Source organism: Erpetoichthys calabaricus, chromosome 15 (genome assembly GCF_900747795.2).
Source record: "Erpetoichthys calabaricus chromosome 15, fErpCal1.3, whole genome shotgun sequence".
Taxonomy (NCBI): domain Eukaryota; kingdom Metazoa; phylum Chordata; class Cladistia; order Polypteriformes; family Polypteridae; genus Erpetoichthys; species Erpetoichthys calabaricus.
This window is the reverse complement of record NC_041408.2, coordinates 7,284,776-7,311,203: the sequence shown is the minus strand read 5'-3', so window position 1 is coordinate 7,311,203 and position 26,428 is coordinate 7,284,776. Positions and strand designations below refer to the sequence as shown.

At 42.6% G+C, this 26,428-nt stretch overlaps 1 protein-coding gene across 1 annotated transcript in view; it reads right to left on the bottom strand.

The window, feature by feature from the left end:
- sytl3 (synaptotagmin-like 3) overlaps positions 1 to 25,572 on the bottom strand; it is a 57,528-nt gene extending 31,956 nt beyond the window's left edge. The window contains exons 1-6 of the mRNA XM_051919294.1: positions 24,979 to 25,572; positions 20,058 to 20,397; positions 5,791 to 6,006; positions 5,475 to 5,539; positions 2,759 to 2,810; positions 643 to 709 (exon numbers count right to left, since the gene is read on the bottom strand). Coding sequence (XP_051775254.1) covers positions 643 to 709; positions 2,759 to 2,810; positions 5,475 to 5,539; positions 5,791 to 6,006; positions 20,058 to 20,179 — 522 coding nt within the window. The 5' untranslated portion in view covers positions 20,180 to 20,397; positions 24,979 to 25,572. The remainder of the gene's footprint in view (positions 1 to 642; positions 710 to 2,758; positions 2,811 to 5,474; positions 5,540 to 5,790; positions 6,007 to 20,057; positions 20,398 to 24,978) is intronic.
- Positions 25,573 to 26,428: the final 856 nt, after the last annotated feature.

Sequence of the window (26,428 nt, the reverse complement as noted above, 5' to 3'; positions counted from 1 at the left end):
GTGTCACTTGGCCATCCTGCCATAAAGTTCAGATTAGTGGAGTGCTGCAGTGATGCTTGTCCTTCTGGAAGCTTCTCTCATCTCCACTCTTTAAAAAATGGAGTACAGACATTTCACTTGATCGAGGTTAGACATCAAATTAAGGAGGACGACTGAACCAGCAAGCTAGTGCTTGTAGTTTAACACTTTAACCAGCAGAGGGCCCAGGATCCTAGTATTGCCATCATGATTAACATTCTAATAATAGTAATACAGTCATGGCCGAAATTATCGGCACCCCTGGAATTTTCCCAGAAAATGCACAATTACTCCCAGAAAATTATTGCAATTAAAAAAAAAATTGTTAGATTTGGCTTTTTCTCCTCTGTTTTTTGTGTTGTTCCAATGCACATAAAGGAAATAAACATTTGGATACCAAAACATTTGTAATTGCAACAATTTTCTGGGAGAAATGGTGCATTTTCAAGGAAAATTCCAGGGGTGCCGATAATTTCGTCCATGACTGTAATTATAAAAATGTTATTTATATGGTCGCGTTTCCTATACTGAAGGCGCTTAAATCTAATTCTAAACTATAAACTCTACCAGAACACAACAACATTATCACAATGCACAGTCAATTCAGTTTAAATATCACTTTACCCCCATGCTGCTCCCTGCAGATTCATCAAGAAATGGTGGTGGAGTAGGAGGGACGATGGAGATTTTACTGACAACAAAATAAAAAAAATGGAAATAAGAACAAATGTGGTTCAGGTACAGAATGGAATGAAATAAAACACAAACACAATGATATTAAAATGTATGAGATGAATAACAGATAATCACCCAAACCAGGTCAAGGGTCACAAATGCTCTCATTTTGTACTTTATAAAACTTGTCTGATTATTGATGAATGACCAGGAACAAATCCATGGAGGGACTGCAGCTACGACAGCACTGTGGTGGCTCCATAACAAAAGACACCGGCCTGGAGATCACGTAACAGCATGTAAGGCATATGGAAAAGAGAGAAATGTGCCTATATAGTGCCTTCTGTCTGTCTACTCCCATTTATATCCATCTGTTATATAGTGCCTTACACATCTATCTATTAAACTGGGAAAAAATGCATGTACAAGCAAATATAGGAAATAAAGTAAAATGGGAGCAGATTTACTTTAAATTAACCAACAAAAAAAAAATCTGCCAATGGCGTAAGCAAAACTTACTTGACAGGATTTTATTAAATAAGCTAAATGATCTTAAATGCAAATCAATAGATCTTACAGTAAGTTATGCAAGATTTAATGGCTTGATATAAAACCGTCGCTTGCTTAGATAGCATTTTTTGCATTGTATATAATAGTCACTATATCTATCTACACTATAGAATAGATGGACAGAAAGATTAGATAGATAGGCATGTGAAGCGCTATGTAATGGACAGATACCGCAGATATGTAAGGCACTATATAATAGATGTGTGTTTAGTCAAATTCATATCCATCCATGTGCCTATTATGATACGCCCCACACATCTCTCTCTTAATTACACCACAAAAAATACACACGCAAACAGAAAAAGTGAAATGGGAGCGGTTTGACTTTTATTTAGCACCCCAAAAAATACAGTAGTGTAAGCAAAACGTACTTGACAAGATTTCTTAAAATAGGCTAAATAATCTTAAATACAAAATTCTTGATAAGTCAATAGATCATAGAATAAGTAAAGCAAGATGGAATGGCTTGATGTAGAATCTTTTCCCTTGCCTTACATATCATTTTTGGCATTGTATATAGTGGCTTTTATATCTATATAGCTAAATAAGCAAGGCACTATAGAATGGATGGAAATAAATGGGACTAGATAGATATCTATTATTTAATGCTTTACATACCTATTATATAGTGCCTTACATATCTATCTAACCCCATTCAGATCCATTCATCTGTTATATAGTGCATCTCTATTCATCTCTCTCAATTAGAAAATGTCTGTCCACTTGAGAGAGAAATGGATATGCTAGGCATGTAATAGATAGATAGGAATGGGACTACATAGATAGATAGACAGATATGAAAGGCACTATATCATAGATAGTTCCATACACAACACCTATTGTATACTGCCTTTCATAACTATCTATATAGTGCCTTTCATATCTATGTATTTAGATATGAACGGCACTATATAATAGGTGTCGTGTATGGGACTAGACAGATAGATAGATATGAAAGGGATTATACAATAGGTGTCATGTATGGGACTAGACAGAAATAGATATAAAAGGCACTATATAATAGATAGTTCCATACACAACACCTATTGTATACTGCCTTTCATAACTATCTATAATATAGTGCCTTTCATATCTATGTATCTATTTAGATATGAAAGGCACTATATAATAGGTGTCGTGTATGGGACTAGAGAGATAAATAGATATGAAAGGCACTATATGATAGATAGTTCCATACACAACACCTATTATATAGTGCCTTTCATATCTATGTATCTATTTAATAGGTACTCCAAGTTTGCCTCATTTTCCAACAGCGTGCTGCCTGATGGTGCCAGTGATGCACGAGTGATTTACAGTGAGTTTTGCTGTAGTAGTTATTTTACACTTTTATCCCCCCCCCCCCCCCCAAGCTGTAATGCTCCATAACACACAGTCAGACAGATAAGCCTCTCCTGTGTCTGCAAGATCTAAATCAGCTGCGTTTCTTAAAAGTTCCTGACCTTTGTCAGCACTGATCATAACTGAGAGTTACCTAATTCTGGGACATGACTTTAACAGCTTTTCTCCAATGGATTCTGCATCACCTGTTGGGAGAAAGAAACATTTAGGATTTAAGAACATTGATTTTCAAAACGTTGATTTATCCAGGTAGCTGCGTTGAGGACTACAGGCCATCAACCTCAGCTCATTTTAACATGGAAGTAAACTCTGACTCATTGATCAAACGTTGATATCCTCACACACAAAAAGAAGAAAATCATTGGAGTACATTTTCAGGAGTCTTCACTTTCAAGGGTCAAAAACAGCAGAATAGAGTGGAGTGGAGAATTGTCTGAGTTTAAGACCTATATTTTCATACTGTATATAAACAGCTGCACTCCTCATTTTTAATTGCTCCTAATTAGCAATAAGATGTAAATGACAAAGGAACCAACAGGTGTCCATCTAAGTTGTGAGAGAATAGAAGTGACAGTACAGGGTAAAATGTAGGGTACAGTACAGGGTAACAGGAACAACGTTAAAGGTACCAAAGGAAAAAAAAAAAAGAAGATGAACAGCAAATGTCGGCTGATCTTTAGCAATCGTAATTTTGATGGTTTGTGCGGGAAGTCTGGCTTCAACAATCGCCCTCCATTGAACAAACGCCGATGTCCGGTTGTATTTTTTGTTTTATAGGAGAGTGATTAAAAGGGGCGGGACATCGCTCCTCGTCAGAGGGATCCTCCTCCACTCCAGGGCTGGCTAAAGATAAAGACCAGAGAAATTCTGTATTGTGACTCGGCCTTAACAGACCTCTTTAATCAAAAGCCTATGGCACGTTAGATCAAAACCAAATGTTCACTGATTATTCGTGTTTGTACGGGCAGTCCAACTCCAACAGTCACAAGTCCACCAAATGAACTCCGGGAGGCTCCTGCCGTGAAAAGGAAGTGACATCACTCATCGTCAGAGGGGTCCTCCTCCACTCTACAGCTGGCAGAGTACGAGAGGTCAGCGGCTGCGTCTCACCCTCCTCTCTGCCTCGGTTTACCTCGCGATCCAAGCATTCTGCACTCTTGTGTAACACATGTGCTACGCTTCTTTCCATCTGTGTGTATTTATTATGAACCATCTATTTTCATAAAATATTCAGAAGGAAACTGAAGAGAAAAAAAAAAAAATCAGGAGTACTCTCCCCTCGACTTTCTCGTATACTCAGATATAGGGATGGATATTTGAGGAGTAAGCCGCAAGACAAGGATTATATTTGTATATTGTGTACATTGAAGAACCATTACCAACAAATCAAATCAAATAATATATTGGACAATTATTATAAAAGTAAAGTTGAATAAAGCAGACTCTGCAGCTGCATGAATAAAAAGGTAAAGTACCACTTCCGGTTAATGGAAATAGCCCAAAGATTGATAGAAATCTACATTTTTTTTTTTTACCAAATACTTGTATGCAAAATTTAGTTGACCTAACTGAAAGTGTACTCAAATTATGGTGTTAACATACGCACATATACACCGACAGAATTCCGAAAATGGCATTTTCATCAAGAATCTTCAAAATCTCAAAAATCTAATTTTTGGACGATTACAATACTTTCCCTACGAGAAAGTAAATCGGACTTAGGGAGGTCTAAACCATCGAGATTCATCAAAATCTCAAAATCTAATTTTTTCACAATAATACTACTTTTCCTAGAAGAAAGTAAATCGGACTTAGGGAGGTCTAAAACGTTGAGATTCATTAAAATCTCGAAAATCTAATTTTTGGACGATTACAATACTTTCCCTATGAGAAAGTAAATCGGACTTAGGGAGATCTAAAACATCGAGATTGGTCAAAAATCTAGAAAATCTAATTTTTGGATGATTACAACACTTTCCCTACGAGAAAGTAAATCAGACTCAGGGAGGTTTAAACTATCGAGATTCATCAAAATCTCGAAATTGAATTTTTTCACGATAATAATACTTTCCTAGAATAAAGTAAATCCGACTTAGGGAGGTCTAAACCATCAAGATTCATCAAAATCTCGAAATCAAATTTTTTCACAATAATAATACTTTTCCTAGAAGAAAGTAAATCCGAATCAGGGAGGTCTAAACCATCGAGATTCATCAAAATCTCGAAATTGAATTTTTTCACGACAATACTACTTTTCCTAGAAGAAAGTAAATCGGACTTAGGGAGGTCTAAAATGTTGAGATTCATTAAAATCTTGAGGTCAAATTTTTGGACGATTACAATACTTTCCCTACGAGAAAGTAAATCAGACTCAGGGAGATCTAAAACATCGAGATTGGTCAAAAATCTCGAAAATCTAATTTTTGGACGATTACAATACTTTCCCTACGAGAAAGTAAATCGGACTCATGGGGGTCTGAAATGTCAAGGTTCATCAAAATCTCGAAATTGAACTTTTAGGACGATTACAATACTTTCCCTATACTTTGTACACAAGAAAGTAAAAAGTGAAGGACTGAGAATTACTCATCCGCTTCTGGCATCCAATCATGTGGATGACATCCTTGGAAGGGGAAATTAAAAAAAAAAAAAAAAACTAAATCCACGATAGAAGAATAACCTGACGGGGCAGAACATGTCATGCAATTAAATATTAATTGTTTCTAATTAAACAATCGGTTAGGAACCAAAATCTGCAGTCAATATGGACCTCCCAGGACCAACTTTTCAGACCCCTGGACTTGATGAGTGAAACAAACTTTGCAAAAAAAAAATCAAAATAAGCTAACCTTCTTGTGGGAATTTCTTAGATCTTTCCTCCAAGAACCAATCTCCAGATTTGACTTTTACCTGACTACAGAGAGAAAAAAAAAAAGATGAAAACCAATCAGAAGCAGTGCGTAGGTAAGTCGTCTCACATGCAGTCTTTGATTGGCTATAATTTGGCAAACACTCTGCTGGGTAACCGTGTCAAAGATTGAGGAAAGATCAAGGAGGATGAGGACAGAGAATTAAAACCACTAGGAAAGACGAGGCCTATCTGAATTCCAGCCATTGCTCATTGAATATTTGTTATTATTTTCCTGTACTCCTTTCACGGCTTACCCAAGCGCGTAACACGCTGTGCATTTCCACATCCTTGGAGACAGGACAATACGGCACTTGGTACAAATGCGATGGCTGCACCCTTTGCACACGGCTCCACTGTTCAGCAGCTTCCCGAGAGGTCTTTGGCAGCGGGCACATGTCCTTCCGCTGTACTGACGAGTGAAACTTTTTGCGCCCTTCCGTCGGATTTCTTGCAGCTCGGACCTTAATTTCCTGTAAAGAGCAAAGTGAGCAATTAAACAAAGTCATTCATTCATTTTAGGTTGGAACTTTAAACATAGAATGGCAATCGAAATTCAGGTGGTACCTGGGCATTACACTGGACGAGACTGAAAATGTCTGGCGTGAAGGGCCATTTCAAATATTAAATATCACACAGCAGAATGCACAGCATGACATTCTCAAACCTTATGAAATTAATTGACATATTTGGCAGACTCCTTTATCAAAGGGGACTTACAACATTTATGACACAATTGGTTCCATTTCCTTCGATTTGTCCAATTGGATCATGTGACTTGCTCAGGGTCACGCAGTGGTGTCAGTAGTGGGATCTGAACTCGCAACCTCAGGGTTTGAAGTCCAGAGCCTTAACCACTCCACTCCATTGCACATTTCCTTATAATAAACTACAAAGTCAATGTATGTTTGGTTCACTAGCCACTTTAACCGAGCTCGCTGATAGTCCACTACTCCACACTGCCTGCATAATTAAAGATTATCTGCCAAAATAAAAAGGTCTACTAACAAAAACGGGAATGATATGGTATGAGTATTGCTGCTATTATGTTTCAGATCTCACAGAATTTAAGTTTGTTCTGCCGTGCGCCTTATGTTTTGTGGGCGGTTCCCGTAAGAGGCGGAGCCATCTGTCAATCTTCACTTAGTGACGCCTCCAAGCCTTATAAAGGCTCATGGGAATTGCAGTCCTGCTGCAGTGCATTATATGCAATTGGTGGTTGGCGAGTTTGTCCTTTTGTTGCTTTTGCTTATTCTTTGCATCTACTGGCTTTTCGACTCTTAGAAAGCATATAATAAAGAAGACGGATTAAAAAAATGCATAATTATGCAAATAAATAACATTGGTTAATATCTTTTATGTATATTAAAAGGACCAAAAATGAAAAAAAAAAAAAATTATATTATATATATATATATATATATATATGGGGTTTAAATGTAAGCCAAGGTAGTGTCCGTGGCTTAAACATAACAGTTGTGATGTCATTACTCACCCACCCATTCATTCATCCATCCATTTTCTGCCACTTATCTGGGTGTGGGTCACAGGGGGCAGCAGCCTAAGGAATGATTCCCAGACATCACTTTTCTTTGCCACCTCCTCCAACTCCTCCTAGTTGAATCTTTTCACTTAGATATGAATCCTTCTCATAAGGTGTAGTTTCAATTTTCAGACATCCTATTCTGTATTCAAACCTCACATTTTTACATGTAATACTTCCATTTTCCTTACAATAAGTTTCATCTGCCACAACTCTGCCCAGGCCTGTATGCGGTCCTAGTGCCTCTGCGACAGATTAACAGATTCCAGATTATCATCCAATCCACCCATTTTGGCATCATCTGCAAACCTAACCAGCATGTTATTGATATTCCTGCACAAATCATTTATAGATATTAAAAATAGCAGCAGCCCCAGCACTGACCCCTGCTGGACACCACTCTTAACATCAGCCAACTCTAATGAAGTTTCTGATGAGGGTAAATATCTGATCCTGACAATTCCTTTGATTTCAGCCTATTTAATCTCAACAGTGGTGGCACGGTGGTGCAGTGGGTAGCGCCGCTGTCTCGCAGTTAGGAGACCTGGGTTCGCTTTCCGGGTCCTTCCTGTGTGGAGTTTGCATGTTCTCCCCGTGTCAGTGTGGGTTTCCTCCCACAGTCCAAAGATATGCAGGTTAGGTGCATTGCCGATTCTAAATTATCACTAATGTGTGTGTGTGTGTGTGCGCCCTGCCCAGGGTTTGTTTTCTGCCTTGCACCCTGTGTTGGCTGGGATTGGCTCCAGCAGACACCCCCGTGACCCTGTAGTTAGGATATAGCGGGTTGGAAAATGGATGGATGGATAAACCTGTTCTTTTACTGTTAAGTGACTGTTATATGCCACTTGTCATGAGATTCGTAAAAGCAGTGTGAACATTTGTGATGCGTCATCTGTTGGAATGATAGAGACAAGCCCAACTGGATGGACACACAGACATTGCACATACCTGCAGATTAAGTACAAACTCAAATTCAGTAAATTGATGTTTGGGGTTTCTTGATGAAAATTTCACATTTTTTAAAAAACAACCCCCAGCAAACTGGAGAGGGTAATGGGATGTCCTGGGACCACTGAGGGACGAGGGGAAGAGGTTTATAGGAAGCCCTACATAGCAAGAAGTAAAGAGCTGAGAAACTAGCAAGAGAGGTGAGAGAATGGCAGGGTAAAGGAGATACAAGAGAGACACCATGTGCCCTAAGCGCTCCATGAAGATATAGGGGGTAGAAAAAGGTGGGAGAAGGAAGGACTTTGAGTAGAGAACCTCTGATTGTGCAGCTGAATTTGCAATTAAATGGTCAATTACAAAAGGTAAGGTGTGCTCTGCACTGAACTGACAGGATTTAACACCACGCACTGACTGAATTGCCCTGTGCCTTCACACCCTCAGAGGTGGCAAACTGACACCCACCCGTAAACAACAATACGTTCAGCGCGATGAAAATATACCGCATCAGACAGAGCTGCTTAGGTTGTTTGTTTTTTATTGTAAATGTGCTGAAAGTTAAACGGCAGTTGCAGAAGCCGCGTTCAGACAATATAGGAAGGACCGGTCAAGCAGAAAATGAGAAGACAGTCGTCAAAAGCAGCAAAAATATGACCTGCAGATGAAAACTAATCGTTTTTCTTTGGGAGCGGAGCTGGGTAAATATGGGGCAGAGGTCAAAGTATGAATCCGAAAATCTGAAATCGAGTCCAGAAAAAAAAAAAAAAAATTGAGATCAAAACACAAAGCAGGAAGATCTTCTTTCGGCTGCTCCTGTTAGGGGTCACCACAGCGGATCATCTTCTTCCATATCTTCCTGTCCTCGTCATCATGCTCCATCACCCCCCTCTCCTGGATGTCCTCCCTCACCACATCCATAAACCTTCTCTTAGGCCTTCCTCTTCTCCTCTTGCCTGGCAGCTCTATCCTTAGCACCCTTCTCTCATTATACCCCTCATCTCTCCTCTGCACATGTCCAAAGCAATGCAATCTCGCTTCTCTGACTTTGTCTCCCAACCGTCCCACCTGAGCTGACCCTCTAATGTCCTCATTTCTAATCCTGTCCATCCTCGTCACACCCAATGCAAATCTTAGCATCTTGAACTCTGCCACCTCCAGCTCTGTCTCCTGTGCCACCATCTCCACCCCATATAACATAGCTGGACTCACTACCATCCTGTAGACCTTCCCTTTCACTCTTGGTGACACCTGTCTGTCACAAATCACTCCTGACACTCTTCTCCACCCACGCCACCCTGCCTGCACTCTCTTCTTCACTTCTCTTCCACAATCCCCATTACTGTTGTGGCACCCGGAAGGGGTTCATGCCCGGCCGGGACGCCCAGGACGACAGGAGGAGAGCTCATTCCTCCTCCAGAATGCGAGGGGGCGTCCACCATGGTTGTATTGGAAGCTCTACCCTGTAGGGGCCCATGGCCACCGCCAGGGGGTGCCCTGATGCCTTGGGGACCCTGGACCCCAGCGCTTCCGCCACACCCGGAGGTGCTGGGGGGGGAAGAGAAGAAGGGACACCTGGAGTGTTTCCGGGTACACAGCCGCCACTTCCGCCACACTGGGGAGTGCCGGTGGAAGATTGCCGGGGAGCACCTGGAGCACATCCGGGTGTGTATAAAAGGGGCCGCCTCCCTCCAGTCATTGACAAGAGTCGGGAGGAAGAAAGATGATGTCGGGAGGACGGCAAGGAGGTGGCCTGAAGAGAGAGAAGGCATTGTGGTGTGGCCAGGACTTTGGGGTTTGTGAGCACAATATGGACTGTAAATAATGTAAATAAACGTGTGTTGGGTGACATGAGTGTGTCTGCCTGTCTGTGTCCAAACCAGTCTCCACTCTGTGTACTGTTGATCCCAAATATTTAAACTCATCCACCTTCGCCAACTCTTAACTCCCTTCATCCTCACCATTCCACTGACCTCCCTCTCATTTACACACATGTATTCTGTCTTGGTGGTCCTACTGACCTTCATTCCTCTCCTCTCTAGACCTCTCCAGGGTCTCCTCAACCTGCTCCCTACTCTCGCTACAGATCACAATGTCATCAGCAAACATCACAGTCCACGGGGACTCCTGTCTAATCTCGTCAGTCAGCCTGTCCATCACCATTACAAATAGGTAAGGGCTCAGAGCCGATCCCTGATGTAATCCCACCTCCGTCACTCCTACCGCAGATCTCACCACTGTCACACTTCCCTCGTACATATCCTCTACCACTCTTATGTACTTCTCTGCCACTCCCAACTTCCTCATACAATACCACAGCTCCTCTCAGTCATCCTGTCATTTGCTTTCTCCTGGTTCACAAAGATACAATGCAACTCCTTCTGGCCTTCTCTAAACTTCTCCATCAGCATCCTCAGAGCAAACATCACATCTGTGGTGCTCTTTCTTGGCATGAAACCATCCTGCTGCTCACTAATCATCACCTCACTTCTTAACTGAGCTTCCCAAACTCTTTCCCATAACTTCTTGCTGTGGCTCATCAGTTTTATCCCCCTGTAGTTACTGCAGTCCTGCACATCCCCCTTATTCTTAAATATCAGCACCAGTACACTTCTTCTCCACTCCTCAGGCATCCTCTCACTTTCCAAGATTCCATTAAACAATCTGGTTAGAAACTCCACTGCCGTCTCTCCTAAACGCTTCCACAGGTATACGAAGCAAGAAGATCAAAGCCTTTAAGTTGCAAGAAATTGCTAACACAGAATAAGAAGATCACTCAGGCCCAAACTAAATGCAACCCAATATGTTAACTAAATTGAAATGCAACACATTTAATATTGGCATGGTTTTAGTGTCGTAATTAAGAACATATCACCCACGTGATTGATTGCTTTTCACTACACTGTGCAATTTTCGTGCCAGTTTAAACACATTGCATTTTCATTCACGTCCACAGATTGTTGCATCATAACGTAAACAGCAAAGCGGATGTATTGTAATTGGCTCAGAGTGTACTACATTTTGATTTGAGACCACGCCTTATTCCTGTCAAAACTAAATGCAATCCAATGACCAATCAGCATCATTTCATGTACTCAGTCTTCCTTAGGTTTTCCTCCAGCCGTGAATTCCACTGTTGTGAGCGTCGGTTCAAGGTTGGCGAGTTGAACATCATCGGTGTATAAGCAGGTCCCAAGCATATAAATTGACAATGTTGTGCTGTGATGTCGCCCCAGTAAAGCCGAAAATAAAACAATGAAAACCAAAAACACGGTCACGAAATGGAGTCGTCAAAAAGACAAAAACAAATGGTTGCTCGGCCTCCAAATATACAGTAAGCTAAGAAGCGGGCCACGACCTCGGCTAACCTGCACAGAAAGTGCTGGTTTCAGCTAGAGTAGTCCCCAAGAACTGGGGAGCTGGCAAAACCTGAAATGTCCAGAAATCTACCTAAAAATCCACACAAGAGGGAGGATAGCCATCAACCCCTGGCTTGTGAACCAAAAAAAAAAAAAAAAAAAAAATGGTAAGAAAGATCTTTTACTAGTCAAAAATTTAGGAGAAAATTTGGACAAAAAAATGCTGCACAGAGCAGAGAAATGGCAAAAGGAGTTTCTTTTATGTTACTTTTATTGTTCTTTTTTGTTTATTAGTGTTTGATTTTTTGGATTGTGTCTATTTATGCATGCCGTTTGGGAGGTTCTCTCAAGAGGTGAGTTTTATGTCTAAGAGAGGGATGCTGACAGCTAGAAGTGCAACCCCCTAAAAAACCTTTTCTCCTTTTCTTTTACATCTCTCAGACCAAAGCAATCAAACCATCTTACAAAAAGCAGACCTACAGCACATGGCTGCATAATCAAGTCCTGTAATTCAAGAATAACACAGTGCTCATGTAGAACAGTGAGGCCACCTGTCAATCACTTGCAGGAATTTCACCCCATCCTATAAATCCAAGGGGGTCTCCCAGAGTTCCCGGAGGTTCATTTCAAACACGCTAAGGAGTTTTGCCAAGTTCTGCATTTGTCTTGTGCTTATTGCAATGTATTGGATTTTATGACTTTCTACTCAAATATTTGACTTTACATTGGGATTCCGTAGTTGGACTTTGTTTGCTTGGACTGCCTTGCATTTTCAGGTAACTCCATTTTGCCATTGTGCTCTTCGGAGCTGCACCGTATTACAGAGTATTTTGTGTGTGTGTGTGTGTATGTGTGCGAGAACAATAGAACCTTTTTTATTTTTATGCAGTTTCTGTGTTTGCCAATTCATCTGGCCAGGGTTTAGCAGTATATCCCCCTCTAGTGGGCCTTATTGGAAATGCCATTTTCAGCTCTTTGGGATTTTCGTGCTTTGATACTTTGTTAATTTTTGACTCTCTAGAGTTGTGATACTCAAAGGAACTATAAAACAAGGGGCGGCATGGTGGCACAGTGGGTAGTGCTGCTGTCTCGCAGTAAGGAGACCGGGGTTCATTTCCTGGGGTCCTCCCTGCATCTTCTCCCCGTGTCTGCATGGGTTTCCTCCCACAGTCCAGAGACATGCAAGTTGGGTGATTTGGTAATCCTAAATTGTCCCTAGTGTGTGCTTGGTGTGTGCCCGGGAATTTGTTCCTGCCTTGGGCCGCCTGGGATGGGCTCCAGCAGACCCCTGTGACCCTGTGTTAGGATATAGCGGGTGGGACAATGACTGACAACAAAAACAAGGATTTGAACCCCAGCCAGGGGTAACCCCATACCGTAAATAGAAATAATACAAAAATGATGTAATTACAAAAACTACATGACAATTCTTCTAGATAGATAGTTTATTAATCCCAAGGGGAAATTCACATACTCCAGCAGCAGCATACGGATATGGAAACAATATTAAAAAGTGATAAAAATGCAGGAATAGCAGACAGTAACTTTGTATAATGTTAACGTGTAGCCCCCCGGGTGGAATTAAAGAGTCGCATAGTGTGATGGAGGAATGATCTCCTCAGTCTGTCAGTGGAGCAGGATGGTGACAGCACTCTGTCGCTGAAGCTGCTCCTCTGTCTGGAGATGATCCTGTTCAGTGGATGCAGTGGATTCTCCATGATTAACAGGAGTCTGCTCAGTGCCCGTCACTCTGCCACGGATGTCAAACTGTCCAGCTCCGTGCATACAATAGAGCCTGCCTTCCTCACCAGTTTGTCCAAGCATGAGGCGTCTTTCTTTTTAATGCTGCCTCCCCAGCACACCACTGCGTAGAAGAGGGCGCTCGCCACAACTGTCTGATAGAACATCTGCAGCATCTTATTGTAGATGTTGAAGGACGCCAGCCTTCTAAGGAAGTATAGTCAGCTCTGTCCTTTCTTACACAGAGCATCAGTATTGGCAGTCCAGTCTAATTTATCATCCAGCTGCACTCCCTGGTATTTATAGGTCTGTACCCTCTGCACACAGTCACCTTTGATGATCACGGGGTCCAGGAGGGGCCTGGTCCTCCTAAAATCCACCACCAGCTCCTTGGTTTTGCTGGTGTTCAGTTGTAGGTGGTTTGAGTCGCACCATTTAACAAAGTCATTGATTAGGTTCCTATACTCCTCCTCCTGCCCACTCCCGATGCAGCCCACGATAGCAGTGTCGTCCACGAACTTTTGCACGTGGCAGGACTCCGAGTTGTATTGGAAGTCTGATGTATATAGTCTGAACAGGACCAGAGAAAGTACAGTCCCCTGCGGTGCTCCTGTGTTGCTGACTACAATGTCAGACCTGCAGTTGTCGAGAAAGCACATACTGAGGTCTGTCTGTAAGATAGTCCACGATCCATGCCACCAGAAGTTAAAATTTACTTAAAACTTAACTGAAACGCAACACTGCCATTACAAGTGGAAGCTCCGGAAAAGAGTTTTTGAGATTCTAGGCAGATGTCATCACACTTGATTACCACACAATTAAGAAGAAGTACATTAAATTTTCAATGTTGGTGTTGTCACACATTCACGTCTGTGGATCATCCTCAGGGCTCCTCCATGGTATGTGGGGTACTATCCCCGCTCGAGAGGGGGCTCCATCACTAAACATATTCTCTACTATTCCCCCACCCCCTGAGGGCCCCTGACTCCACCCCTTCTGGTTTCCAGGCTATATATCACGAGGTCGGCAGAAGGAGGCGCCACTCTGTGAGCAGAGCAGGACGCAGGCAGAGCTCCTCTGATAAAACTCGACTGGGGTGATTTTGCTCGTGTCATTTTTGTCACCTGTGGGTGCCTGTAATATAAACGTTTTCTCTGTAACAGGAGAAGGGATGAAATAAAGGAATAAGAGAGGGTTGGTCGCTTCAGTGCAAAACCAGCTACAAAGATTGGAATGTCTGGGATGATAGCGAAAGAATGTGCAAAAGCCTGTTTCTCATAGAGGGTTTCAGAATGTTTTAGGGAAAGGTTAATTAATGCAAGATGTTTTTCTGTAAGTTGTTTTGATGTCTCTAAGAAGGATTGTTTTAGGCTTAGTAGAGATAACACATAAGATGTCCCGTGGGAAGAAGGTGTGCAGAAACTGATCACTTCTGTATACACTGCTTACACGTAAGCCATTTTGGGCAAGGACACTCAATTAGTATATAAGGGAAGGTTCCGCCCTCAGTTTCTTTGGAAGCTCAACCGTGGGGAACGTGCACACCGCCCGGTATTGGACTAGGCTCACGAGTTGATCCTCTGACGAGACTGACACGCGGGCTCCCTCAGTCTACTGGTCTAGGATGATGGCTCTGGGTCTTTTGATATTACTGTAAGTCAATAGTACAATTCCTATATCTGCATGTATATTGCTATTATATTGTATGCAACTGATATTATATTTGAACAAGTAAACACAATTGAAGTATTGGACCTTTCCTCTCTGATTCCTGCCTGCTTATTTTCTCTTAAAACCTTGGAACCATTTTCCCAAACTAAAACAGTGCCCGTACTTTCGCTACAAGAACCTTGAAGTAAATGGATAATGACCGACTTGGCGCCCCAACAGTTCATTCTTTGTGACTTGCAATTCAATACCGCGTCAAGTGTGGAGATCTCACACTTGGATTTATTACATGGTGGACGTAAACTGTAGGGGCAAACAAACTACACATCGTGTACTCTAAGCCATTGTCTTCAGCTTATACTATGCCATCATGTAAGAACATTGAACTTCCAGGACTACAGAGTCTAAACAATAACGAGAACCCACCTAGCATTAGGAGCTGTTTTGAGGGCTTGAGTGGATTTTGCAAATTTTGTTTTATCGCATACCACTTTCGCCGAAGCAACGTCAAAAACTGCTGCTCTCTCGCATCAGAAACCTCAAAGGGCTTCATTTAGGCTTTTCTTCTAGAGCTTCAAAAGAACAAAAAAAAAAAAAAAAAAAAAACCTTTCACCACCACAACCATCATCTGAGCAAACAACTTCGAGAAAGGAAATCCTAATCTGAGAAAGATCAGCCAGTAGAAAAGACACTCAGGGGCTTTAATGAAAGAAGAAACTGTACTGGTTAAGATTGTGGTCAAATAAACTTAGACTTCAGAAAATGCAAGATGCTAAATAGTCTTGGAGACACAAAACGACTCGGCTTTCATTTCAACACTGTAACCCCACTGCACTCTGTCGTCTCCAGAAGAGTTTAGAACGGACCAGAATTATGGCATTCTAAAGCATGCGGTGGTCTTTGGACACACAGCTCCCACCTCTAGTGTGTAGTCATTGATGTATTAGGGAAGAGTGGATTCAGAGAGTCCTCGGACTCCTTCACTTTGTTATGCTGCAGCCTTTTCCATTTGTTTTTCCCCCCTCATCCAACAACACTCCGTATCCCAAGAATGTCAAAGTGAAAACACCAATGTAGACATTTCTACTCATTTATTACAAACAAAAACCTGAAATATCACACTGACACAAGAATTCAGGGTATCACTTTAGGTTAGATGTCCCTAATTACGCCGTACTTACCCTGTAATTACCTGTATAATTACAGAGTAACTAGGTGTAATTACATTGTATTTACTGTGTAATACAATGTAATGCTGTTGTTAAGCATTTAATTGTAATTGTTACTCCAATATTTATATACGTAAGGACTTAAATTGTGGAGCAGCAATTACAATTGAGTACGTAATTATAGTGTTACACTGTATTACGCAGTAAGTAGAAGGTTATAACCCGAGTACCTAGTTACTCTAATTATACAAGCAATTACTTGGTAAGTACAGCATAATTAGAGACACCTAATCTATAAAGTGATACTGAATTCGGACCCTTCACTATGGCTCAGGAGCACCCCATTCTATTGATCATCCTTGAGATGTTTCTACACGTGCGAGATGTTTGCCGTCCTCCCGTGGTCAATTCAATTAATTGCACACAATTCAGAAAGTCACACACCAGTCTACAGAAGGTCCCACAGTTGAACATAAAACAGGCCAAGAGGTTGAAGGAATCATCTGCAGAGCTTAAAGAGACAATTGTGTTGAGGTGCTGAAGGCTATAAAAACCATTCCTGTCATATTTGACGGTACCCAACAGCACGGTAGTCTTCAGAATTCTTAAAAGGAAGACGTTTGGAACAACCGCAACGCTTCCTAGACTGAACAATCAGAGGAGGAGAAAGGTTCAGTAAGAGTGGACCAAGTACTAGATAACCTCCAGAGAACTTGCATGGAAATGGGAGAAGCTTCCAGAAGGACACCCACCACTGCAACACTCCACTAATTTGGGCTTTACGACATGGTGGCCAGAGAACACATGAAAAGCCCCCTCAAAGTTTGCAAATAAGTGTCCCTTAAGTGTTTTATGACTTTGAGAAATAAGACATTCTGGTTTGATGAAACCAAAACTGGCCTCAGTTCTAAGCGTCTAGGCACTGCTCATTCCGACGGTGAAGTGTTGTGGTGACAGAATCATGCTGTGGTGTTGGCGACTGAGATACTAGTCAGGCTTGATGGAAAGCCAACCGGAGCAAAGTTACAAGACAATGGTCCTAAACAGAAGATAAACACAACACAGGGTTCAGTCTGGGAATGTTGTCAAGCTCCCTAACCAGATTTTAGACTAGAATGTAAATCTGAAGAGAGACCTGAAAATAGCCGTTCACAGATGGTCTCCATCCAACCTGACAGAAGCTTGAGTGAATCTGTAGAGAAGAAAGGCAGAAATTCTCTAAATCCAGGTATGTGAAGCTTGTCACGTCAGACCCAAGAAAACTTGAGGCTGGCACCACTGCCAAAGGGGCATCAATGAAATACTGGGGGAAAAAGGTCTGCATACATGTGCTAGTGGGATATTTCAGTATTTTTTATCCACCTCAATAAAATAAGTATCTGTATGTGTGTCTGTCTGTATGTCCATCTGGTTGCTCTGTCTCTGTCATTTCAAAAGATAGTGCATCACATTTTCAGGTAAAAAATGCATTTCATTTTTCATTTCAACAGGTGGCGCATCACAAACGTGAACACTGCTTTTATGGATCTCATACCAAATGGCATAACACAGACATATATGCATTGTATTAGTCATTTCAACAGATGGCACAACACAACCAATAACACTGCTTTTACAAATTCTCTTCCAAAGGGCATTAACACAGGCATATGAACTGCATTAGTCGTTCTAACAGATGGTGCATCTCAAACATTAACACTGCTTTTATGAATCCCATTTCAAATGGCATAAAACAGAGATATTGCATTTCTCATTCTAATAGCTGGTGCGAAAGAAATATTAATGTTTTTACTAATCTCATACCAAATGCCATATAACATACATATGCATTGTATTAGTCATTTCAACAGATAGCACATCATAACCAACAACACTGCTTTTACAAATCCCATACCAAAGGGCACAACACAGACATATGAATTGCATGTGTCAATCTTACAGATGGCATGTCTCAAACATTAACATTGCTTTTGTAAATCCCATATCAAATGGCATAAAACAGAGACATATGCATTGCAATTGTCATTCTAACAGCTGGTGCAAAAGAAATATTAATGTCTTTACTGATCTCATACCAAATGGCATATAACATACATATGCATTGTGCTAGTTATTTCAAACGGTTTGCACATTACAACCAATAACACTGCTTTTACAAATCCCATATCAAATGGCATAAAACAGAGACATATGCATTGCAATTGTCATTCTAACAGCTGGCACATCACAAACATTAACACTGCTTTTATGAATCCCATTTCAAATGGCATATAACCGAGACTTCAGCTCTGCATGGTGCACTGCAAATGTTAACACTGAGGTGCACATTGATTATTTAGCTTTCAACACGTCTATTAATGGATAACACAATTAGTCCTTACATAACCACCTACCAAAATGAAGCAAAGTAGGATGAAAAACGGGAGAAACAGATGACAGGAGGCCTGGAGAAAATGAAAATTGTAACAGGACTGAAGACGGAGTGGAAATGAATTTTAATTGCTCCAGCAGTAGGCAGGGGGTGTAAAGAAATCCACAAGCTACAAGTGAGGGATGACAATGGGATCGGAGTATACAAGTGGACGGCTCGCTCAACAGCCCGCTTACTCTGATGCCGCACAAGACAAGGTAGCTCATCAGAACAACGAAACAAATGGAATTCTTCAATGATTCATTAGCAGCAACTGCAGTGGTGAAGAGTAAGTTTAGAAACACAGTGGCTTACACCCGCTGTTAAGCACGATGATGAAACTGCTGAGTTCATGATGATTTTATTTCCCTTAGTTTAATGCGGTCAGATATCAAAAGTGATACATTCTTTATTTTACAATAATGGAAACCTTCAAACACAAATGGAGTGGAGCCAGCATTACTGACTAATAAGGTGATGATACTGCATTTATGAAGAGCTGTTCAAGGCCCTCGAGGTGCTTTACATAGAGAGTGGGGGGGCCACTTCGACCACCGCTAATGTGCAGCATCCACCTGGATGAGGTGACGACAGCCAGTTTGCACCCCACATTAGCTGTTCAGTGGTGAAGTGGCGAGAGAGAGATAGGGGACGATTAGGGGGCCTGAATGACTAGGCCGTGGTGGGCAGTTTAGCCAGGACATCGAGATACCCCCTTACACTTTACGTCCAGGGATCTTTTATGACCACAGAGTGTCAGGACCTCGTCTCATATGAATTTTTTTTACAGCACAGAGCCCACCCCAAACAGAGACCAGAGGGTAAGTGCCCCCTGCTGGGCTCACCAACACCTCTCCCACTAGCAACCCTAGCTTTTCCTAGTTGGTCTCCCATCCAAGTACTGGCCAGGGGCCTGAATATGCCAATCTTCAGGTGGGTGACCTCCTGTAAAGTGCAGGTGGGATGTCTTCTTGAGCCAGTATGCTCACCACACATTAGAAATTAGGTGGTGAAGGGGTGAGAGAGATAGCTAAGTAGAGACAGGGGATGATTAGGGGGTCAGAGCGGATGAGAACATTGGGGTACACCCAACTGTTTTTGGAAGATGCCCAAGGATCTTTTGTAACCACCGAGAGTCAGGACCTCAGTTTTATTGCACCATATTTATAGCAGAGTGTCCTCGTCACCTGCGGTGGGTTGGCACCCTGCCTGGGATTGGTTCCTGCCTTGTGCCCTGTGTTGGCTGGGATTGGCTCCAGCAGACCCCCGTGACCCTGTGTTCGGATTCAGCGGGTTGGAAAATGGGTGGATGGATGGATGTCCTCGTCACTACACTGGGGAATTGGCATCCACATTCAGACCACGGGCAAGCTCCCCCCTGCTCCTCCAGTAGCAACCCAAGCTTTTCCTAGATGGTTTCCCATCCAAGTCCTGGCCAGGGGCCTGAACAGGCTTAACTTCAGGTGGGTGACCTCTTCTGAAGTGCAAGGTGGTATGGCTGCCAATTATTTAGGACACGGGAGACAACAGAAATGAATAATTCCGGCCCCCTATCCCCTTTAGGATTTATAAATTTTAACACCACAGGCTTGTATCTTCTGACCGCTCCGCCACTGCCATATCTTTCCCTTAAAGCCTAAAAACTTGGCATGCTTAACAAGCCACACTGGCCCCCACCAATAAAGACATTACCTTATCCTTTCCTCCTCCACCGTACGCAGGACTTTATCCCTGTATAGGACGTCCAGCACCTTTTCCCTTTCGAGTTCCTTGAGAAAAGTTAAGTCCAATTTATCTGCCATCATGTGTTTCATATCAGTGGGAAAGTAGCAGGAGAACACAGAGGAATTTCACAAATCATCGGAAGGTCTCTTAAAGACGGATTTGCCTTGGAGAGCATCATTGCAGCCCGGAAGTTGGTTAAATATCAGAGGCACATGCTTCTCCATAGCCTCTACAGAAATGAAGGGGTGTCTGCTGGTATCCACAAATCAGCTGGTCCTCCCTTTATCTATTGTAAATCTTGCAGGATCTGGAAATAATAAAAATAAAAAAAACAGTAGGAAAACTAAAGTTTAATTTCAATATTCCGGCAAGTCATGGTGCAGCCTTAAAGCCAAGAGAGCAGCACAGCACACCTGCCCGTCTGCACTATTGATCCTCGTATGGATTCTTCGTGCTGCACATTAAGCGGGCAGGCCTGTCTCTCTCCAGAGCTTTCCACCGGATTGCATTTGCACTCCACGCACTCTCCTCTTTAATGGCCCAGCAGCACACACATCCATTTCAGATCTCTAAATCACATGTAATGCAAGTCAACCCACAGACGTCTCTCAGCCTCTTTATAACTGCTCTGCTAGCAACCAAAAAAAAAAAAAAACGAGAGCTGGCGCATGCAGTCATTATCAAAAATTAGATTGGGACACGTTGGGCACATTAAGAGCGCATTAAATCATTTCCCTCACATTGCATGAGCTGGGTTAGGCAAACTGCATCAGCCCGGACATTTCACTTGCTTTCTGTTGCAAAGCGATAAGATGAAAATAAAATAAAAATACCTTACACCAGATGTTATCTCTGCCACCCAGCCTGGCACCACACAAGACATCAGAGCAAGCTAAAAAGAGATTTTAAGAGTCTTGCTTTGCTTATACTGGCTGGGCAGCAAGAACTTACATTCAAAATGCAATTTTTTATATATGGCTGGCACAGCCAAATAAAAATAAAGATTGAGGTTCAAAAACCTGAGCTGGGAGCGAATCTCCACGCATTCCTGTCCAGCATCCTACTACTTCTGGGTGCTCTTCATAATATTTATTATATATATATTTAATATATATATTTAATATATATATTTAATATTATATATATATATATATATATATATATATATATACACACATACACACACACACACAACTGTGCAAAAGTTTTAGGCAGGTGTGAAAAAATGCTGTAAACAAAGAATGCTTTCAGAAATATAAATAATGATTGTTTATTGTTATCAATTTACAAAATGCAAAGTGAGCGAACAAAAGAAAAATCGAAATCAAATCAATATTTGGTGTTCCTACCTTTTGCCTTCAAACCAGCATCAATTCTTATAGGTCCACTTGCACAAAGTCAGGGATTTTGTAGGATTCTAGTCAAGTGTCTGATCAACCAATTCTACCAAACAGGTGCTAATGATCATCAATGTCACACGTAGGTTGAAACACAGTCATGAACTGAAACAGAAACAGCTTCAAACTGGGTGAGGAACAGCCAAACTCTGCTACCAAGGTGAGGTTGTGGAAGACAGTTTCATGTCATGGAGTGATTGAGCAGAGCAACAAGACACAAGGTAGTTCTACTGCATCAGCAAGGTCTCTCCCAGACAAAGATTTCAAAGCAGACTGGGGTTTCAAGATGTGCTGTTCAAGCTCTTTTGAAGAAGCACAAAGAAACGGGCAACGTTGAGGATCGTAGACGCAGTGGTCGGCCAAGGAAACTTAGTGCAGCAGATGAAAGACACATCAAGCTTATTACCCTTCGAAATCAGAAGATGTCCAGCAGTGCCATCAGCTCAGAACTGGCAGAAACCAGTGGGACCCAGGTACACCCATCTACTGTCTGGAGAAGTCTGGCCAGAAGTGGTGGAAGAGTTGCAGCCAAAAAGCCATACCTCCGACGTGGAAACAAGGCCAAGCGACTCAAGTATGCATGAAAACATAGGAACTGGGGTGCAGAAAAAATGGCAGCAGGTGCTCTGGACTGATGAGTCAAAATTTGAAATATTTGGCTGTAGCAGAAGGCAGTTTGTTCGTCAAAGGGCTGGAGAGCGGTACAATAATGAGTGTCTGCAGGCAACAGTGAAGCATGGTGGAGGTTCCTTGAACGTTGGGGGCTGCATTTCTGCAAATGGAGTTGGAGATTTGGTCAGGATTAATGGAGTTCTCAATGCTGAGAAATACAGGCAGATACTTATCCATCATGCAATACCATCAGGGAGGCGTATGATTGGCCCCAAATGTATTCTGCAGCAGGACAACGACCCCAAACATACAGCCAAAGTTATTAAGAACTATCTTCAGCGTAAAGAAGAACAAGAAGTCCTGGAAGTGATGGTATGGCTCCCACAGAGCCCTGATCTCAACATCATCGAGTGTGTCTGGGATTGCATGAAGAGACAGGAGGATGTGAGGAAGCCTACATCTACAGAAGATCTGTGGTTAGTTCTCCAAGATGTTTGGAACAACCTGCCAGCCGAGTTCCTTCAAAAACTGTGTGCAAGTGTACCTAGAAGAACTGATGCTGTTTTGAAGGCAAAGGGTGGTCACACCAAATATTGATTTGATTTAGGTTTGTCTTTTGTTCATTCACTGCACTTTGTTGATTGATGAAAATAAATGATTAACACTTCCATTTTGGAAAGCATTCTTTATTTACAGAATTTTTTTTCACACCTGCCTAAAACTTTTGCACAGTACTGTATATATATATAATTTACAATGGGTGGTGCAGTGATATCGCTGACCTGGGTTCGCTTCCCCTGCAGTTGGCTGGCACTCTGCCAGGGATTTGTTCCTGCCTTGTGCCCTGTGTTGGCTGGGATTGGCTCCAGCAGACCCCCCTGACCCTGTGTTAGGATAATGAATGGATGGATGGATATTTACAGTGAGCCATCCATATGAAGGTTCCAGAGTAAACTTTTATTTACTTATTTAGCACCACAAATGCCAGATTTGTGAAATACCACTGTGCTCCCGATTTTAAAAAGGTTACTCTTTTACAACAACACGGGTTAAGTTCTGATGTGATTGATCTGGTAGTTACCTACTGGGTAGTCTATAGATTTCTGTTTCGTCCGCACATCAGAGCCAATTTCACATCCATAGAACCCATCCCGGATTTTTGGGTGGGGGTGAGAACCCCACGTCCCAATAAAGGGTCATTCACTACCCATCTTTCTTTCTTTTCTTTCATCTTTACTAGATTAAAGGCAGACGTCGCATTTCAAGGACTACACAACGGGTCATGTCAAAGTCGCTTCTAATGAATGAGACCGCACTGGTGCACTTCAGGCACAATGGAAATAAAAATGACGTGTCGCTGCTTTTAAAAGAACGAACAGTTAAGTATAATGCGGGGCTTTTGGACTGATCGATGGTTGAATGTCTAAACCGCAGCGCGCTTCAAGTGAACGGCGCAGATGAGCCACTGGAAACTTCAGTTGCACTCTGAAGCGCGCGCACGCGCTGACACTCAAGCGTGGATTTGCGGTCGAGGCGCGCGCTCTCGCGCCGCTCTCACTTACTAAACAGGGGTGTAAATAGGGGGATGCGCTGCTGCATAATGAGTATCGCTTATTATATAGTGTCCGCCGCGGACTATAAATTAAGGCGCTCCGTCATCAAGGTGGGTGGTCGTAAATACAACGCTGACTGAAGTGCGTCTCTACGTGCATCGCCCAAAAAAAGCTAATCTTGCACACCCACTTCTGAGCCGCTTTTTGCGCCCCTGAAAGCACAGAAGAACAACTACTCGACCACAGTGATCTCGGCAATTACACCTTCTTGAAAAGATGCATGTCGTAAATTAAAAAAAAAGTTTCACTAATCATGGATAATGCAATCTTTCCCGGATTTACTAGCCTTTGTGAAATCAAGTATTGAGTCGTTATTTTTTTCGGAAGTGATGTTAATGAAGAAATGTGTCCCGTAATAATTTTATTTAGCTCAGGCTCATGTAAGGTGTGACCTGCTCGCTGTCAACGAGCTAATCTGGCAGAATGCAGTCCGGGTATCTCCACAGCGACCGAGATCCTTATCGTTGAGCTCCGGTCTTCTGACCGAATAGGCTTAGCTGCTGGTACTAAAATGCCACCTGCGTGTTTTTAACCCCCCCCCCCCCCCCCCCCCCGTTTTCCAAATGCTTTAATACTCCTCGTTGCTGTAAACGGAGAACTCAGTGTGTGTGTGTGTGTGTGTGCTCTCGCGACCCTTAAGTAACAGCTGGACTGACTACTGTAGAACCTCGTATATTAAGATTGAGTAAAGAATTTGAAATTTAGCAATGTGTTAAAATATCTAACTAAATAAATCAGTAAGTTTTAATCCGAGCTTGTAACAAGCGCCCTCAAATTGTTCTGAAGTGGCCATGCAAGGTTTATTTTTCATAGTTGTTGTTACTCATAAAGATGCTCAGTCAGCGCCTCTTGAAGCGATTCACTTTAACTCGCCACGAAGATCGGTCGATTAAAGTACATCGCTCTGAGTATGGAGTCGGGGGACACATTGAAGACCCTCGATGAAAAGGGGCTCCGTCTGAATCCACTCGATCCAGTAGGAAGAACATCGGTCCCTCCTTCAAACAGATCCCTGCGATTGAAGGGGGAGAAAAAACGACAGCCCCCCCCCTTTAAGATCCAGGGCTCAGGGGAACAGCAAAGCCCCCCATGTAAGGCACCCTCTGCCTACCCCCATATTTGCGCCTCATGGAACCCAAGCGACACAAAAACCCAGAAACAGGAGACACACACACACACACACACACACAATAAAAAGTATCATTTTTTGAACATCGTCAATAAAGTAAAGCAGATCTCAAAAACTTAAAGCGTAAATATACATACCACATATCAAACGATGGAAGATTCGATACTTAATACGTCCGTGGAAATCAAAATTCGTCAAATGAGAAAAGAAAGCTGCTCTCCTCCTGCGAAGGAAAAATCGGTTTTTTTTTTTTTTTTTCCTTTTCTTGGAACATCGAACTCCGTCGAAGAAACGTTAAACGTCGCGACACGTGACCCCGGCCGACGCGAGAGGCTCACCTGTTGGGCTAACGGACTGCGCATCAAATCACAAGAGCGAAGCGGCGCAGCTCGGGGGACAAAAGCGGACTGCAGGAGGATGCGCGTCACTTCTCTTCCTTCCTGATCAAAATCGGAGAACACTCCTCTTCAGCTCTGAAACGGCCCGAGACGGGAGGGATGCATCGGGCCAAGAGGGGAGGTACTGCGGTTTGCACTCAATACACGCACATTACGTAAATGAAGAAATCAGCCGGTCGCTAAGTATTCGGCACAAAGGAAATCCGTGGTTTTAATTGCACCTCTGATGCGACTAATTCGATTAAATAAAACTCTTTTCACACTTGAGCAGTCGTGTTCTATTCATGTTTAGTGGTGGTCGCGGTCTTAAAGGGGCTTTCCCGTTTGATTAGCTTTCGGCAAGCCCTTCAAAGTGTTAATCCTGCTGCTTGACAACTTCAGGAACTTCCTGCCCTTTTTTGTCCCACAGGTTGTCAAGCACATCCTACTCAGGTGATTAAATCTGGCCAATTAGTGAGTGATGGGCAGCAGCCATACTCTGGAGACAGGAGCCCCCACCCTGGAAACCCAAGTAGGTGGAATTGACACCAATGGGCTCCAATCGAGTCAACTTCTAGAGCTCCACATGGTTACACAATGGTTATGATTGCGGTTGTGGGAGGTTTATTGGACTCAAAAAAAAATAAATCCCTACTGTCCTTTAAGTCAACCCCACTTTAGGGGGGTAGGGGGTTGGGGTTTCGGTCAGGGTGGGCTCCCGACTCGCCCTAACACTTGCACAGCAGAACCACAGATGAAGTTGCATGGTGGGGGTGGTAAAGGATAGAACACAGTGGCAGTACACCAAATTCCATGGCGGAGTACCCCTTTGATAAAAATGCAGAAAGAAATTAATTCAGGAAAATTCACTAATGGGTGGCACAGTTGGTAGCACTGCAGCCTCGCAGTTAGGAGACCTGTCTGGGTTCTCTGCGCGGGTTTCCTCTCACAGTCCAAAGACATGCAGGTTAGGTGCATTGGCGATTCTAAATTGTCCTTACTGTGTGCGCCCTGCAGTGGGCTGGTGCCCTGCCCTGGCTTTTTCTCCTGCCTTGTGCCCTGTGTTGGCTCCCATGACCCTGTGTTAGGCTATAGCGGGTTGGAGAATGGATGGAAAATTCACCAAGATAAGACACAGACGTCTAAACGACCCTCTCCCCAAGATGCAGTTGGACCTTCTGAAATGTTGGACTGAGGTTCTGCGCTATTC